Here is a 13,751-nt window from a genome sequence, read left to right on the forward strand (position 1 = left end):
CTTTCTCAAGAAACAAGAAAGGTCTCAAATACATAACCTAACCCTACACCTAAAGGAGCTGGAGAAAGAACAGCAAATAAAGCCTTAACCAAGCAGGAGAAGAGAAATAATAAAGATCAGAGCGGAAATCAATGAAATAGAAACCAAAAGTACGATAGAACAGATCAACGAAACTAGGAGCTGGTTCTTTGAAAGAATTAACAAGATTGATAAACCCCTGGCCAGACTTATCAAAAAGAAAAGAGAAATGACCCAAATAAATAAAATCATGAAAGAGGAGAGATCACAACCAACACCAAAGAAATACAAACAATTATAAGAACATATTATGAGTAACTATATGCCAGCAAATTAGACAATCTGGAAGAAATGGATGCATTCCTAGAGATGTATCAACTACCAAAACTGAACCAGGAAGAAATAGAAAACCTGAACAGACCTATAACCACTAAGGAAATTGAAGCAGTCATCAAAAATCTCCCAACAAACAAAAGCCCAGGGCCAGATGGCTTCCCAGGGAAATTCTCCCAAACATTTAAAGAAGAATTAATACCTATTCTTCTGAAACTGTTCCAAAAAATAGAAATGGAAGGAAAACTTCCAAACTCGTTTTATGAGGCCACCATTACCTTGATCCCAAAACCAGACAAAGACCCCATCAAAAAGGAGAATTACAGACCAATATCCTTGATGAACATGGATGCAAAAATTCTCACCAAAATACTAGCCAACAGGATCCAAGAGTACATTAAAAGGATTATTCACCACGACCAAGTGGGATTTATCCCTGGACTGCAAGGTTGGTTCAGCATGCGCAAATCAATCAGTGTGATACAATACATTAATAAAAGAAAGAACAAGAACCATATGATCCTCTCAGTAGATGCAAAAAAAGCATGTGACAAAGGACAGCATCCTTTCTTGATGAAAACTCTTCAGAGTATAGGGATAGAGGGTACATACCTCAATATCATAAAAGCCATCTATGAAAAACCCACAGCGAATATCATTCTCAATGGGCAAAAACTGAGAGCTTTCCCCCTAAGGTCAGGAACGCGGCAGGGATGTCCACTATCACCACTGCTATTCAACATAGTATTAGAAGTCCTAGCCACAGCAATCAGACAACAAAAAGAAATCAAAGGCATCCAAAATCGGCAAAGAAGAAGTCAAACTCTCACTGTTTGCAGATGATATGATACTTTATGTGGAAAACCCAGAAGACTCCACCCCAAAACTGCTAGAACTCATACAGGAATTCAGTAAAGTGGCAGGATATAAAATCAATGCACAGAAGTCAGTGGCATTCCTATACACCAACAACAAGACAGAAGAATGAGAAATGAAGGAGTCAATCCCATTTACAATCACACCCAAAGCCATAAGATACCTAGGAATAAATCTAACCAGAGGCAAAGGTTCTGTACTCAGAAAACTATAAAATACTCATGAAAGAAATTGAGGAACACACAAAGAAATGGAAAAACGTTCCATGCTCATGGACTGGAAGAACAACATTGTGAAGATGTCAATGCTACCTACAGCAATCTACACATTTAATGCAGTCCCCATCAAAATACCATCAACTTTTTTCAAAGAAATGGAACAAATAATCCTAAAATTTGTATGGAACCAGAAAAGACCCCGAACAGCCAGAGGACTGTTGAAAAAGAAAAGCAAAGCTGGCGGCATCACAATTCCAGACTTCAAGCTCTATTACAAAGCTGTCATCATCAAGACAGTATGGTACTGGCACAAAAACAGACACATAGATCAATGGAACAGAATAGAGAGCCCAGAAATGGACCCTCAACTCTATGGTCAACTCATCTTCGACAAAGCAGGAAAGAATGTCCAATGGAAAAAAGACAGTCTCTTCAACAAATGGTGTTGGGAAAATTGGACAGCCACATGCAGAAGAATGAAACTGGACCATTTCCTTACACCACACACAAAAATAGACTCAAAATGGTGGAAAGACCTAAATGTGAGACAGGAATCCATCAAAATCCTAAAGGAGAACAAAGGCAGCAACCTCTTCGACCTCAGATGCAGGAATTTCTTCCTAGAAACATCGCCAAAGGCAAGGGAAGCAAGGGTCAAAAATGAACTATTGGGACTTCATCAACAAAACCAAAAGACAACCGACAGAATGGGAGAAGATATTTGCAAATGACATATCAAGATAAAGGGCTAGGATCCAAAATCTATAAAGAACTTCTTAAACTCAACACCCAAAGAACAAATGATCCAAACAAGAAATGGGCAGAAGACATGAACAGACATTTTTCCAAAGAAGACATCCAAATGGCCAACAGACACATGAAAACGACTCAACATCGCTCGGCATTAGAGAAATCCAAATCAAAACCTTATATTGAGATACCACCTCACACCAGTCAGAATGGCTAAAATTAACAAGTCAGGAAACAACAGATGTTGGCGGGGATGCGGAGAAAGGGGAACCCTCCTACACTGTTGGGGGGAATGCAAGCTGGTGCAGCCACTCTGGAAAACAGTATGGAGGTTCCTCAAAAAGTTGAAAATAGAGCTACCATACAACCCAGTAATTGCACTACTGGGTATTTACCCCAAAGATACAAATGTAGGGATCCGAAGGGGTACGTGTACCCCAATGTTTATAGCAGCAATGTCCACAATAGCCAAACTGTGGAAAGAGCCTAGATTTCCATCGACAGATGAATGGATAAAGAAGAAGTGGTATATATATACAATGGAATATTATGCAGCCATGAAAAGGAATGAAATCTTGCCTTTTGCAACGATGTGGATGGAACTGGAGGGTATTATGCTGAGCGAAATAAGTCAATCAGAGAAAGGCATGTATCATATGACCTCACTGATATGAGGAATTCTTAATCTCAGGAAACAAACTGAGGGTTGTTGGAGTGGTGGGGGGGTGGCAGGGATGGGGTGGCTGGGTGATAGACATTGGGGAGCGTATGTGCTATGGTGAGCACTGTGAATTGTGTAACACTGTTGAATCACAGACCTGTACCTCTGAAACAAATAATACATTATATGTTTAAAAAAAAAAAAAGGCATAAAGGGAAGAATGAACGGGGGGAAATCGGATGGGAAGACGAACCATGAGAGACTATGGACTCTGAGAAACAAACTGAGGGTTCTTGAGGGGCGGGGGGTGGGGGGATGGGTTAGCCTGGTGAGGGTTATTAAAGAAGGCATGTACTGCATGGAGTACTGGGTTCTATACGCAAACAATGAATCATGGAACACTACGTCAAGAACTTATGATGTTATGTATGTTGATTAACATAACACAATAAAAAAAAAATATATATATATATATATAAATAGGAGAAAGAAAAAAACACTCAAGCTTTTAATCCCTTGCTTATGCAAACAGCACCCCTGGGTAACCAATTAAAGGATGAGGGAAAATATCTCTTTATAAAGTATTCCAGCTAATAAGAAAGAAATGAGACAATTAGAATAGCATCATTTTGCAACCCCAGTGGATTAATGGCCTCAGGCTCTGAGCATTGGTAGCTGCTAACATCACATAAGGAAAGACAAGCAGGCACCAGGTACTTTCAGATGCTAGGACACAACCACCAATGGTCTTGCCAAAGGGGCTGAACTACTTGGAACTCTGAATCAAGGCAAATTTGCAGAAAGACAAGGTTGAAGACTAGGCTGAAGTACAGCAGGGGTATGCAAATCCAAGTTGCAGGGAAGCCCAAAGATTCAAAGGCCCAGGTTCCTCAGTAGGTACATTGTTGAAACAAATGGAAAAAGAAAATAAAGGAAGAAACTCAAGTTACAATAAGAAACTAAAAGATAAAAACTATTAATTAAAAAGAGACTTAAGAAGTGGAAGCACACTTGGGTAATAAAAACTGTCCAGAAATACAAGAACCCTTATCTCCAAATGAGGACAGCAATCAGTTTAGTGGGGACACACGAAGGGCTTCTAGAAACTGGCACAGGACCTCTTCTAGGTCTGAGTTTTGGTGACTAAGGCATCCACCTAACGATCATTAAGCTAAACATTCACTTTGTGTGGTTTTCTGTATCATATTTTGAAAAAAAAAAAGGTTTTTATTAGAAAAGTGGGAGAAATAATTCTAAAGCAATTCTGTAGCTTCTTTTCTATAAAATGGTGATGGTTACTTCTACTGATGCAATTACAGAAACGAAGCCATTCTATGGGCAGAGATTCCCCCCACCTCCTCCCCCTGGGCCAGCACTGAATACCTGGTATCTTGACTGTGCCACTGGAGGAAGTGTCGTCCGTGTAGGGATGGCTACTCTCTACCACCACCGGCTGAGAGGACAAGCGGCCGCTCTGCGAGTCCGTGGCTACGTCCTCCAGTTCGGTGACACAGAGCTCCAGCAACATATCTGCCACCTGGTGGAGGAAGCAGGGGCACAGATCAAGTCTTCAAGATACTACCCTGCCAGCCCTGCTCCAGGTCTTTCCGCAGGGACAGGGTGGCAGAGCGGAGCACTTGGGAATTTGAGAAATCTAGTTTAAAGAGCTCACAGAGGTGCCTATATATGTATGTATGAAGCTGGGAGGTGCCTGACATATATAAGACACTCAATACATCCCAAATGATGAAATTGTGATCACAACAGTTTCTTTTTACATCAAGACAAGATTACTTCCTAGGTAGGAAAAATCTTCCTCAGGAACAAAATATCAAGGGAAGGAGCAGAAAGGTGATAAAAATGACCAAAATCCAAGAAGACACCAGGGATCAAGCAGGAGTGGGCAGGAATAAAGAAGAATGATCAAGCCATCCAGGCCAAACAGCAGCAGAGTATCTGCAATGAGAGGCTATAAACACAAACATAAGTGGGAATTTCTCTTGACCCAGGACATTAAGAGGCAGCCCCCAGACCATATTCCTTCAACAATCCATAATGTCATTATTTCATTTTAAAATTTTAGTGATTCACACCACTGAAGTGGTCAACTCTGGTGATTATAAACTTCTTGCCTTCTATTTTTAGAAACAAATAAGAAAGGGCGCCTGGGTGGCTCAGTCGGTTAAGCATCTGCCTTCAGCTCAGGTCATGATCTCAGAGTCCTGGGATCAAGCCACGCTTCAGGCTCCCTGCTTGTGCTCTCTCTCGCTCTCTCTTGCCATCTCTCTCTCTCAAAGAAATAAATAAAATCTTTAAAAAAAAATATGTTATTATAGCAATAATGACCTGTAAATTTTCTACATTCAGAAAAAAAAACTATTCTCTATTCCATACTTTTCAGGAATGATTTTTTTCTCTATTTTTCCTCATATTTAGATAACAAACCGATTAACTTAGTAAACAGTTTTTTACTAATGACAAACTACTATCACTGCCATCTAGGTATTAGAACTATTAATTCACACATCTCTCTTTCAAGAGTTCCAGATAGTAGGTCAGGGTAGGACAAAGGACTAGCATCTTGCCACTGGTCAGGACAGTTTGAAGACAATCCTATCTCTGCTTCTGCATCTCCTTGAACCTGCTGTGGGTTTGTGTCACTGAGACACAGATGTTGGTGTCATCAAACACCTACTGCACAGCCCACCAGGGGTCTTCTGGGCTGCACAATCTTCCTCTGAAAAACCCATCATTCCCTCAGGAGGGTCCAATAAGCTTCTCAGGACACGATGACATAAGGGTCATAGATGTGGCTCTGCCCTCAGGGCAGCCAGGGTCCAACACCATTTCTCCCACCCACCAGCAACCTGAGTGTCCATGAGCCAGAAACAACCCCTCAGAGCCTCAGTTTCCTTATCTGTAAACAGAGAATACCAACACCTACCCTCGTACCAAGAGCGCACCAGAACTGGACCCGGCAGGGCTATGTGCAACAAATGCTGGGCATTATTACTTTAAATCCATGTCCTCGTTCATATCCTTTCCTCTCACAAATGCAATAAACTTATAAAAAAAAAATTAAGCTTTTGCTTGTGGCAATTCATCTTGATTCAATCTCTCAGAATTATGCCAAGTAACTTGCCTCAAAAAACTAGAAAGTAGGAAACCTACTTTCTGTTCTTCCTGAATACAATTAAGAAATAACAAGGCCCCAAACCATTTACTATCTACCAAACCATTTACTATGCTTTCAAGACCACTCAACCATACCTAAGTACCTTCTCGTTTGGGTGGTAGTGATATGGGGCCCAGAGAAACACAGATTACATATCTGTACAGAGCACATGGCATCAGACTTCCTGATGTGGCCAGCTGTAAAAAAAGGCAGAGCAAGGCCACTGATAAATAAGAGTCTTTAAGGAAGCCAAAAAACTTTAGGACTCATCAATCCAATTTCTAAGATATACTGATACACGATGCTGGCTTTATATCCTAAACTAGCCACATGTGGCTATGCAAATTTAAATTTATTAAAGTTAAATAAAATGAAAACTTCAGTTCCTCAGGTGCACTAGTCATTTTTGAAGTGGTCAACAGCTACACATGACTAGAGGCTATCACACTGAATGGCTTCAGCTACAGAACACTGCCACCATAGCAAAAAATCCTATTGGATCCAGTGTGACCAAATATTAAAACCTATTTAAAGCCATAATAGTTAAAACACTGTAGTATGAGACCATAAAGAGTTAGGTTAATGGAACAAGAGTCCATAAATAGACCCAAATATATACAGGAATTTAAAATATGATTAAAATAGTTTCTAAATCATTGAGAAAAGGATAGATTATTCAATAAACGGTGTTGGGCAACATGCTTGCCATCTAGGAAAAAATAAAGTTGGATCCCTACCTTATCCCTTACATTAAGATAAATCCCAGATGGGGCGCCTGGATGGCTCAGTCGGCTAAGTTTCCGACTCTTGGCTTCGGCTCAGGTCATGATCTCATGGGTTGTGAGATGGAGCCTCATGTTGTGCTTAGTGAGGAGTCTGCTTGAAGACTCTCTCCCTCTGGCCCTCTCCCCCACTCGCTCACACTCTCCCTTTCTCTCTCTCCAAAGAAATAAATAAATCTTAAAAAAAAAAAAAAAAAAAGATAAATCCCAGATGGCTAAAAGATGTAAATATAATAACTGAAATCATAAAAATAATTAGAAGAAACTTGAGAAAATTTCTTCAAATATGACTGTCATGTAGTAAGCATTTTTTCAGCATAATACAAAATCCAGAAGCCATCAATGAAAAAAACTGGTAGATCTGACTTCATAAAAATTAGAAATTTCTAAATGGCAAAAAGTACCAAAATGATGTCAAAAGGCACACTGAGAGGACAACTGCAGCACATATGACAGAGAAAGGACTTACTTACAAAGAGTCCTTCTAAACTGCTATCTACTAGAATAAAATCAAGCACAAGATAAGGTGTGATGTCAACAGTAGCATATTCCCTGGAGGGGAGGCCCACAGCACCCACTGTGTGGCTCACCTGTGGGTAGGCGGTACCCATGCCAGAGAGCACAGCTGAAAGCACGTCCCTGCCCTTGTCCCCTGCCCGGCTACACACGGACAGCTTGAGCAAGTCCACCATGACTCGGGTGTCATCCGCAACCAGCAGACTGGTGAATTCATCCAAGGACTGAGGTTCTGGGCCTGATGCTTTATTTTGGCTTTCAACATCCTAAAAAGTCCAACAATTAAAATGAGGAATGATACATTAAGAAATAGTCACCAGTTTACCTTATAAACTCAAAGGATACGCAACTACTACTGATGAATAAGGGGCTTTAGAAGGTCTTTAACACCATGAAATGCCAGATTAAGAAACGACAGACCCATAAAATTTCCATCACCATGTACACTATGCTTTCAAGACCAATTAACCATTTTTATTTATGAATCAAACCAAAACTGAAATGATAAGAATTTAGGGGTATAATAATCTGGATAATGCCTATGTCTCATAAATAAACTGGTAGGAAAGCAATGCCTCTTCTACCTAAAAGCAAAAATTTTGCATAATTCAGGATAATTTCTGCATTAAATCCTCACCCTAGGAGATCGCCAAGTATTAGAAGTTGAGTCTAGACACCTTATTTATAAATAGTAATTTTTTTATTACCAAAGACGGTTATGAGTAATTTCTATAGAACATATTTTTGTCAGCAGTAATAGCATAATAAACCAAGAGTTCCAAGTATAATTGAAAATAATGCATATTAAATAGATGATGGGGACTAAGGAGTGTACTTGTTATGATAAGCACCAGGTGTTGTATGGAAGTGCTAAATCACTATATTGTACACCTGAAACTAATATTACACTGTATGTTAACTGGAATTTAAATAAAAACTTAAAAAAAAAAAAGAATGCATATTTGTCCCCAAGGGGAATATGCTGGCAAGGGAGAGAGTGTTAGAAGGGTACAATGGTCTGGCATAGGGAGCACCTAAGTAGGCTGGGGAGGGTGTCCACATGTGGGGGTGGCCAGTGTGACAGAGCCATGCAAAGTAGAAGGTGTCCCTGCTTTGGCTGGACAGCATGGGAGGTGAGGGGGAGGTCACAAATCAAGCAGGTAAAAGGTCATCCCTGCAAAAGTTAGACTGGTTTTGAGCATCAGAAGCTGTGCAGAGAAAGGAGGGTACCCATGTGGGAAAGGAGTGGCAACCAGATGGGAGGCTGGCTACCTAAGGGGAACTAAATAAACTGCCAATAACAAGGGTCAGGTTTCTCACTTTCAGAGAAGAGTTATAAATACAGAGGGGGAGAAAAGAAGAATGAATCCTGCGCAATTAGAATTGATTGTATTGTTGTGAACCAGTGGTTTTCAAAATATGCACATTTATAATGAAATAAATACAAGTGTACTTCTCTATTGTGTGTATATATACACATACACATTTATTCCCTAGTTCTGTCCACTAAGAATGTTTGGGAACAGCAACATCCCAATAGCAATGAGCACTTGAAGATCTTGCCTTCTAAATACGATTCTCCACTAAAAAGAACCAAGACCTCCTAGAGAAACATCTGATTTCTAGGCTGGAGGATAAAATATTTTGTTGAGCTTAGCTAGAACTGTGTGTTGTGTCAGAAAGCAAGGAAACACTCAAAGAATGATGAGAACATGTTAAAGGGACAGATAAAATTCTATAAAATATTTAAAGAATTAACACTAATCCTTCAAACTCTTCTAAAAAAAACAGATGAAGGAACACTGCCCATTTTATTCTATGAGGACAGTATTACTCTGATACCCAAACCAGGCAAAGACATCACAAGAAAACTACAGATCAGTATCCCTTATGAACACTGGTATAAAAACCCTCAACAAAACAACAAATCAACCCAGCAACGTATAAAAGGATTATACACTCCAAACACAGAAAGGGACAGAGCAAGCATAAATTCTGTGGTGTTGGACTGAAACTGAAAATAGTGGTTTGAACTATTCATGGTTTTTATTATAAAGATAAGATGCTGAAGAAGAAAAAAATACACATATGTGTGCATGGTTGCTGAGAAGGTGTAAACCAAGGACATCTGGGAGCAATTAACTTACCAAGTTTCCAGATCTTGTTTCTAAATTCTATGATCCACTAAAAGGAACCAGGACTCCTTGGAGAAATGGATGATTCCAGAGCAGGGACAAGATAAGTGAAAGATAAGTCTGGAACACGTTGTTGTGCCAAAAAGTAAAGAAGTGCTCAAAGAATTATGGGGACATGTCAGAAGGACAAATGAACCAGCCAAAAAGGGATTCCAGTGCCCATGTCTGGGACATTTTAGGTGCCAAATGCTAACAGTAATGGATGTCATTATTTGAGTAAAGTAGGATCCCATGAATCTATACCAACATAGACGGATAGATGAAGACGAGAAGGGAAAGTTCTCACAGAAGAACAGCAACAATTATATTCAAAAAGGAATGATGAAATTTGAAAAATCACCATGTGACAACTACCACAGTAATAATGAATTCAGCTAGAATCATCAATAGATAGTAAAAACTGCTGGGTAAAAATATGAGGAGGAACAAGGTTCTTACAGGTATTTACAGTCTCGAAGTATCTCCCCATGAATACTTACTATCTCACTTTTATTAACTTCTGGTGGAGAAACCTGACAGATACTCTTAACCAAGCAATAAGAATTAATATCACCAGTAATGCAGCAAATCAACAATGCAAATACCCCAATGGGATGCACTGAAAAGAACTCCACATCCTTCCTGTGGTATCCATCAAAAGGAAGAATTAAAGAATGTTCCATATTAAATACTAAAGAGACAACACACAACCCTGAGTTGGGTTCTAGACCTATAAAGGATGCTATTAGGACAACGAGCAAAATCTGATTAGATCTGTGGATTAGAAAGTAATCCTGGATCACTGTTAATGCCCTGACACACTGAAGCCCTGAGGATGAATGGGGATTGTGCCCTGCAGCTCCCCACCAATGGTTCAGAAAGGCTAACAACTGGAGAACCTAGGTGAATAGTATATGAAAGTACAATGTGCTATATTTCTATGTACTACTTCTCCAACTTTTGTATGCATTTAAGATTATTTCAAAATAAAATGTTAAAGAAGAAAGCTCCTTGACCTCTTTGGTTTTTGTCATAGTTTCTGCAATGATGCTGGCAGCTCCTGGGTCATCCGTCACTGGGATAAATGGTCGAGAAGAAGCTGAGGAAGCAGATGGGGTCACTGCAGAGGGGGTCACAGCATCGTCAGAAGAGATCATCTAGTTTAAAAGTATACAGGAAGAGGAAAAACTCAGCAATGTGGCACACTTCCCACACAACTCCAAAAAGCCTTATCTCAAACCCCTTAGGCCATCTGGAATGTCCCAGACTTTATAGAGGTTAACAAGGTGCTTACACTACCAGCTCCAGTGGGGTACAGGGCAACCCTGCAAATCACACACATTCATATTCCCATGAAAACCTATTAATATTCACAAAGGATCACATGAAGAAGATTAAAATGAGTTCACATCTCTTCAAGTTGGGTTTTTCCCCAAAATAAGTTACAAAAACTCTTGGCTTTCAGAGCTTTAATGTTTCAGAATTGCAGATAAAGGACAGTGGACTTGCATTTCACAACTTTTTAAAAGAATAAATCTATTTCTATTTAAGCACTCAAAAGATCCTTTTTAAATTGAATATTTTTAATTCAAGCCAAAAATCAAAGCAGTAGGAACAAAAGCAGTCTGAATTAAGTGAAAGAAGGCCCTATACTTTCCTAAACACAAAGTAGCTACTTTTTCCTTTTTGATCTAATGTTGCTTTATTGCCGTACTATTTATTTTTACCTCTCCTCTCTTTTCTTGCCATGGATTTGGACTCAGTCTGTCTTCAATATCAACAGCTAGCACACATTCTTCTCCATTCACAGGACTGGCCAGAGCAGACACATCGGAAGGAGGTGCCGAGGAGGAGAATGAAGGACACTCCACCGGGGCAATCATGCCAGCTGGCATGAGCGCCCCAACCACCGCATCTCTGTCAGGAGAGAAAGCCAGGCCTGTGGTGAAATGCCCTTCACCATCGCAGGACACAAGAGTCAGGAGGAGGGACAAACACTTACTGAATGACTCCCTCATTTTTATAGGATACACATAAAGCAGTTCTGGGAAAATACTGAACTAATATTCCTCAGCTAAAAGCTACAATGTGTACTTATGATCTTATGACCTCAGTAATGACAGGTGAAAAAATACCAAATATAAGAATCAGACCAGAATAAACCCCCAGACTCCCCTGAAGAATCTTCTAGGATCGTTGTTAGAGCCTGAGGATAATTTTTTGTTTACTGAAAGCTGTGGACCAAGGGTGCCTCACACAAGGCAGCAAAGACTAAATGTCCTCTCAGTGACAGAGTTGGCCTTTGGTATGAAACTAATGTTCCTGTGTAATTTTCATCAGGTCCATAACCATGATAGATGGGCAACTAACTCAGACTGAGAAAAGAGCAGCAAAATGTTGGAAAAGATAGCGTTATCAAAACTCTGTTTATCAGGCACCTGGGTGGCTCAGATGGTTAAGCGTCTGCCTTAGGCTCAGGTCGTGATCCCAGGGTCCTGGGATCAAGTCCTGCATCGGGCTCCCTGCTCCTTGGGAACCTGCTTCTCCCTCTGCCTCTCTCTCTCTCTCTATCTCTCTGTCTCTGTCTCTCATGAATAAATAAATAAAATCTTTAAAAAAAAAACAAACAAAACTCTGTTTATCAAGTGTTTGAGTGAAGGAGATGACAAGTAGTCTTAAACATCACTGTATATTTGTATCAGTTAATTCTTCATCTCATTCCTCAAATAGTAATGCTTAGAGCTTACTGGCCATAAAAAAAAATTTTTAATTTGGATTTCTTTTTTGAGAGAGAGAGAGAAAGAGAGAGAGCAGGGGTGGAGGAGGGGTAGTGGGAGAGGGAGAGAGAATCTTAAGCAAGCTCCATGCCCAGCACGGAGCCCGATGCAGAGCTCAATCTCATGACCCTGAGATTATGACCTGAGCCTAAATCAAGAGTCGGACACCTAATCTACTGAGCCACCGAGGCACCCCAATTTGGACTTTTGATTCTTATTTCAACCCCCATTAAAAAAAGCACAGGGGCACCTGGGTGGCTTAGTCGGTTAAGTATCTGACTCTTGATTTCGGCTCAGGCCGTGATCTCAGGGTCATGAGATCAAGCCCCGTGTTCTCAGGCTCCATGATCAGCAGGGAGTCTGCTGGAGATTCTCTCTCTCTTCCCCTCCCTCTGGCCCTCTCCCGCCTCGTGTGCGCACGTACTCTCTCGCTCTCTAAAATAAATAGATCTTTAAAAAAAAAAATCACCATTCACTATCTAAGGGTATATGACCTAAAACTCACAGTATTTAAAGACAATAACACAACATTCTCGAGACATTTGATTAACCAAAAATACAAAACCCAAAATTTAAATACCTGCAGGATTTCAAAAGCTAGCCAACAAGCCTACCTGGCATACATGATTTGCAGTGCTGTAAGTATATGAGATAAGGCCTGCTGTTTGGCCAGATTTCCATCCAATGACAGGAGAATCTTGGCAAGAGAAGGGCGATTTGGCTTAGAATTATTTGCACCACTGATTTTATTGCTGGCAGCAGAAGAATCAGCATCTGAAGGCACACCTGAAAAAGGAAAATAAAATTTAGGATCAATTTTAAAGATCAGAGTTTGCTCTATTCCTATTTGACCTCTTCAGTTTATTTCTAAAACACACTGCAATCTGCATTTTACTATTTCACAGATTAAGTATTAGGTTAATGGTCTTCCAGAGTAAAAACAAAAACAACAATAAGCAACCTATTTATTTATACTTCTATGAAGAAGTTATTTTCATCAAAGCTTTGCTGTTTGACTACAAAAAAAAAAAAAAGTTATGAAAATATGGTAACTACCTGTATTTACTTACCATTGAAATGCAAGACAAAAAATAATACAAAACAATGGAGACAAGACAAAACAATGGTTCACCAATACACAGTCTTACTGGACACATGACCCAGCTCATCACTGCCCTAAGAGTTCGAAGGCTTCAGCCAAGGGAAGTGGTCTACATGAGTAAAGGAGGCACAGCTCTGGGGCAGGAGGGAGGTCAGTGTGGTCAGAGTTCACAAAACAGAAGCGGAGAAGAGACAGTTGCCCAGATAAGTGCCAGGGCATTGTGCAAGTACCCTCACTCACCCCAGTTGATGATGCAGCAAAAGGTGATGGGTGCCTACATGAGAAGGAACTTCCCAAAGCCAAAGAAAGAACTACATGAAAGTACTACAAGCCCAGCACATATGCTGGAAGAATGCAGAGGAACCAGCA

The 13,751-nt window shown here is 40.2% G+C and overlaps 1 protein-coding gene across 7 annotated transcripts in view; it reads right to left on the bottom strand.

The window, feature by feature from the left end:
* Nucleotides 1-13,751, bottom strand: part of HERC2 (HECT and RLD domain containing E3 ubiquitin protein ligase 2) — a 245,212-nt gene that overhangs the window by 57,236 nt on the left and 174,225 nt on the right. For all 7 annotated transcript variants that reach the window (XR_013450354.1, XM_078079011.1, XM_078079010.1 and 4 more), the window contains exons 66-70: nucleotides 12,895-13,066; nucleotides 11,231-11,420; nucleotides 10,520-10,660; nucleotides 7,404-7,595; nucleotides 4,240-4,393 (exon numbers count right to left, since the gene is read on the bottom strand). Coding sequence is in view for 6 of the 7 variants with exons in the window: in XM_078079011.1 (XP_077935137.1) it covers nucleotides 4,240-4,393; nucleotides 7,404-7,595; nucleotides 10,520-10,660; nucleotides 11,231-11,420; nucleotides 12,895-13,066 (849 nt within the window). In the remaining variant the exon portion in view is untranslated. The remainder of the gene's footprint in view (nucleotides 1-4,239; nucleotides 4,394-7,403; nucleotides 7,596-10,519; nucleotides 10,661-11,230; nucleotides 11,421-12,894; nucleotides 13,067-13,751) is intronic.

This window comes from Halichoerus grypus, chromosome 8 (assembly GCF_964656455.1).
Source record: "Halichoerus grypus chromosome 8, mHalGry1.hap1.1, whole genome shotgun sequence".
In the NCBI taxonomy this organism is placed as follows: domain Eukaryota; kingdom Metazoa; phylum Chordata; class Mammalia; order Carnivora; family Phocidae; genus Halichoerus; species Halichoerus grypus.